Source organism: Octopus bimaculoides, chromosome 5, assembly GCF_001194135.2.
Source record: "Octopus bimaculoides isolate UCB-OBI-ISO-001 chromosome 5, ASM119413v2, whole genome shotgun sequence".
Lineage (NCBI taxonomy): Eukaryota > Metazoa > Mollusca > Cephalopoda > Octopoda > Octopodidae > Octopus > Octopus bimaculoides.
Genome location: NC_068985.1, coordinates 42,026,219 through 42,031,381, shown reverse-complemented (window position 1 = coordinate 42,031,381; position 5,163 = coordinate 42,026,219). Strand labels below are relative to the sequence as shown.

At 40.6% G+C, this 5,163-nt stretch overlaps 1 protein-coding gene across 2 annotated transcripts in view; it reads right to left on the bottom strand.

Moving 5' to 3' along the window:
* The window catches only part of LOC106876057 (uncharacterized), a 20,353-nt gene that overhangs the window by 4,252 nt on the left and 10,938 nt on the right, over positions 1 to 5,163 (bottom strand). For both annotated transcript variants that reach the window (XM_014924459.2, XM_014924458.2), the window contains exon 4: positions 1,993 to 2,241. In XM_014924459.2, the coding sequence (XP_014779945.1) occupies positions 1,993 to 2,241 (249 nt within the window). The remainder of the gene's footprint in view (positions 1 to 1,992; positions 2,242 to 5,163) is intronic.

The window sequence follows — 5,163 nt, the reverse complement described above, 5'->3', positions numbered from 1 at the left end:
TATATATATATGTATGTATGTATATATATATGTATGCGTGTGTGTGTGTATATATATATATATATATATATATATATACAGTGGTACCTTGACTTACAAGGCAACGAACGCAAATGTGAAGGCACTTTTGCCGGAATTATAAGCAGCTGAAGGATATATCCCCAAGCAGGTCTTTAACTGTGATGAAACAGGACTTTTTTTGAGAAGAAGATGCCAAGGAAGACTTATATAATGGCAGAGGAGAAGAGGATGCCTGCCACAAACTCATGAAGGATAGGTTAACCTTCATACTGTGCACCATAGTTATCATTCAGAAATCTCAAAGCCTTTAAGTCACATAAAATTCTGAAAGAAAAACTGCAGGTTATATGGAGGGCAAATTCAAGGGCATGAGTCACCAGTAGCAACTTCTCTTGAAAATGGACAGAATTTGGCATCATGGTGTTATCAAGAAGGGTTTAGCCCACAAGAGCATTCATGCTGACATGGTTGCTACATTAGGGGATGATACTCCAACTTTATCAACAGTACAAAAAAGAACAGGGCAACTGAACTTAGGAGGGAAAGGGAGAGTTTTGAAGACAACCCAATGTCTGGAAGCCCTGCAACCGCCACCAGCAAGGAAAACATTGATCATGTTCACTTCATCGTGATGGATGACAGGCAATTGAGTATAAATCAAATAGCCATTGTTATTGCCATATCCTGTGAGAGGGTTCAGAATATTCTGCACTATGAACTTGGTATGATGAATGTTTCTGCTTGGTGGGTGCCACATCTTCTGACACCTGATCAAAAATGCACCATGCTGATTACATCACAGGAAAACCTGACATTGTTCAAGGCCGATCCAGCTGGTTTCCTTTAAAATCTCCCAACCCAGGATGATTGTCAACATTTTGAGCCAGAGACAAAGGGATAAACCATGCAGTGGAAACACTCCCTCCTAGCCTGCACCAAAGAAGGCCAAGGTTGCTTCATCTGCAGGGAAGGTGATGATTTCAGTTACGGGGGATACAAAAGGCATCAAAAGAGCTACACTTGGACGGTTTGGTACCCATTGCAAGGTAAAAATTGATTTTTGTCATTTTTGACAAAAATATTTATGCTTTTTCTTGTAGAGTTTGGAGGTCATTTGTAAAAATGGAATCAAATTTGCTTTCGAATGTTGAATTTCTGTTCTCAAACGAGGATTTCCCGGTAATGAAAGAAAGTAACCAAGTTGGTAACCAGGAAGAAAAGGAAAAAACCTAGTTTCTCTGCTGCTGTTGGTGGTAATTTTTGTGAATTGGAGGTGCCAAAGGAACAACTATTTAAGTTTAGAAACCTCATTAAAAAAAGTGGCAACAAAACTAAACTGTTGCCACCACAGGATATGTTACAGAACTTAACCACCAGAACAGTAGTCAATGGAAAGTATTATGCCAACTTGCTGAGGTAGTTACAAAATGCTATCAAGACCTAACACCCAGGAAAACTGATGAAAGGGTCTTGTTTCATCAAGACAATGCTCCAGCACACAAGTCTTTGGTTTTAATGGCTGCTGTGAGTGTATTTGGCTTTGAACTGGTTGATCAGCTTCCCTGTTCTCCTTTATTTGACTTCATGTGACTAATTATCTGTTCCTCAACATGAAAACCACTTGGCTGGGAGCCAATATTGCAGTGACGATGATGTCATATCTACTATTGATGACTTTTTTACCAATTGGTTAAAAGCTTCTTCACCAATGGGATTCAAGCACTGCAACACTAATGGAAGAAATGTGTGGCCTGCAAGGGGGCTATGCTGAAAAATATCATTTGGTCATGTTCCATGAGAGTATCTTGGTTAGCTTATGAACTTTTCAGCTGGACTTCATATTATGAGGGAATAAAATCAGTTATACAGAAGAAAACCTTGAAATAGATAAGTTAGAAACTTTGATTTTGCTTTGATATTATAAAATACTTGCTCCATGATTATTATTATCAACAGAAATAATTTCCTTACCCTTTATGTCCAGTTCAAGGAGTGCACCTCTTATATTATCATCCATAAAAGACCACTTTGAAAATTCCCAAGATATATTTTTGATTGTAAGTGTTGAAACATTACCATCCTGAGTAACTATATGATCCCCATTAGCACATGTCCTATCACATTCATATTTATAATTTTTGCTTTGCCAAACAACAGGTCTTTTCATATTTGGAATATCTGAAATACGAAGAGTGATGTTTTCTCCTAGCCAAGCTGTTCCTGAAATAAATAAATCAACATTACCAATTGCTTCTTTATATCATTGTTTTATGGGGTTTTTTTTTTTTATCGACTTTATTATTTTTATCATGGAAATTAAAAATCAAAACGTAATAATAATCACAAAAAATAATGAGAAACAAAACATAATGAGAACAAAATAAAACTTAGAGTGATATGAGCTAATTAGACCTAATTTAGTGAGATATCTAATGAAATATAATCCAATAAGATAGTGTGTGCTGAAATATAATTCAACCAGACATATCTTAATTAGACATTATTTAATCAGAAATAACAGAATGTGACCTAAACTATGAGAACAAAATTTGGCATAAACTATTTACACCTACCCTTGTAAAACCAACTTATCACTACAGAAATTACAAAAAGTAGCTATTGTGGACTAGTTAAGCAAAGAGAAGAAGGTTCATCCTTGGATGAAACCAGGTCAAAGCTGCATGGAAGTTGAACACCAATCAGCTGTGTCTTTAATGCCAAAAATAACACAAGTGTAAACACTTGCAATGTCCACATACATTTTCATGGTGGACAGATGGACCAAGATTTAAGTTAGATGACACCATGGGTGTCAGTGAAATGAATCAGACAGGTGAAGGATGACTAAGTATAGGTCACATGGCAATACCCCACTCTAGTAATGATGAGCACTATAACCTCAGAGTCAGCATCATCCTGCACAGGGATGCAGTCCAAGCTGGAGTTGGTTGGAGCCTGCTAAGTGTATGCAACATCACTACACAATTCTAGGTTAACCAAAGTGTTGGGCCACTGCCTTGAAGGGTTTTAGTTGAACAAATCAACCCTATACCTTTTTCTTAAAACTTGGTACTTATTATATAACCACTAGGCTATGGGGCCGAAATGGAAGCAAACTTGTTTCCTGGATGACCTCAGGTCACTAGAAATTAATGTATGTGTGGTGACTGAGTCCAAGCTGAATGGGCCACAGGTGTTCTCGCCTCTTCTAAATGGCTATGAGAAATTTATTTCTCCTAGTCAATGGGGAGGCAGGGTGTGGGGGTCTTGTTCAGAAAAACTTGAACGTACAGGTAAGTACAGTCTTTCTGGACCCAGAAAGTAGGCTGGTCATCCTAGATGTGACACACACAAGTAAGCAGTCCTCCAGGTTGGTAGCTGTTTACGCTCCTAGTGAGTGTAGACAAGTGGGTTTTTTGCGAGACCTGGAGAGCTTTCTGGTGATGTCAAAAACTCTAGTTTTAGCAGGAGACTTTAACACTATTCTTGACACACAAGTGGATAGTGTTGGCTCGATTGATAGAAGGAGAAGTCCTGGCCTTAAAAGGATACTAGGGAGCTATAACCTAGTAGACTGATATATACTGGATGAACAACTCGTTCCACAGTGGACGTGGACGAATAACGACAGTTCATACAGATCTTATTTAGATAGGATATTCATCAGAGAGAGAAATAGGAATACAGTTAGTTGTCCATGCTTTTGTTGTGTCCCTTACATGGATCACAAATTTGTGACATGAGGTGCACCTAGTTAAGTGTCATAGACAGGGACCAGGGTACTGGAAGATGAACAAGTCTATTTTGATCTGTAAAACTTTCCATACCCGGGTTAAGGAGTTAGTGCAGAGGGCATTATGTGGTACCATCATTAATAATAGATGGTGGTGCGCCCTCAAGTGAGCCATTCATTCTGAGTCTCTTAGATTTAGTAACCAGCTAAGTTTAGAGAAGACTAGAATAGAAGGGAATCTAATTAAGGAATCAGAGGAGGCCATGGAATCTGGCTCTTCATCCAGAGTGATAGCGGCAAGAGCGGTGTTATTCTGTCATCTCAAAGCCAAACACGAAGGGTGTAGAGTCAGGGCTAAGTTACATGTGGTGGGTAGAGAAGGTATTAACATTGCCGGATAGGCACGTTGTGTGGAAAGTTGGAGAGACAGTGAAGCCTCTATAAAGTCTTTGATTGACGAGCAGAGGTGTACGAGAAAAGGACAGGAGGAGATGCAAAAGGCTTTTCACCAACATTTCGCCTGGTTGTTGGGGATGAGCGGGGCACTGGACTGTGGGGAATCCCTAAAGGACTTCCTCGCCAGTAGGCCGCGACTCTCAGCGCAGAAGGCAGAATGTTGTGAAGGGCCGATTACAGCTGTGGAGGTCAAGGGGGTGCTGGCAGAATGCGCCAGAGACAAGTCGCCAGGCTGGATGGTCTGCCCTATGAATTTTATCGTAGTATGCCAGACTTGTTCAGACACTTGCTGGCCTGCATCTACACAAACTAATGTAGAGTTAAAGATTTTGGCCAAAGTTTTAGCAAAAAGTTTGACGTGTGTCGTGGAGAAACTTGTAGGGAGGGTGCAGACATGTGCCATCCCAGGCAGGTCAATCCAGGACAATCTTCATCTCATATGGTACACCTTAGATAGGGTGGGTAAAGTATCTGGTAAAAGTGGGGCATTGATCCATTTAGACCAAAGTAAAGCTTCCAATAGGGTAGACCACCAGTACCAGTCCTTGAGGTGGCTGGGCTAGGTTCAGACTTCCGCAGTTGGATCAAGGCTATTTATGGTTGCATCAAATCCACAGTCCAAATAAACGATTACCTGTCAGAGCTGTTTGAGATCAAGTGCTCGGTTCGTCAAGGGTGTCCCCTGTCTCCACTTCTGTATGTACTGACTCTTGAGCCATTGCTGTGGAGGTTGGAGAGTTTTGGGGGGAGGGGGCATCCCCAATGAAATCAGATGTGATAAGTCTGTTTCTGCATATGTGGATGACTTCACCATCACCGTGTCCAACGTAGCTCAGCTACCTTGTGAAGAGGATGCAATCAAAGGATACGAGGCAGTGGCTAGGGCAAAAGTTAACAAGAACAAGTCCATCGGTTTGTGGCTCGGCACCTGGAGCGGGAATACTGATGAGATT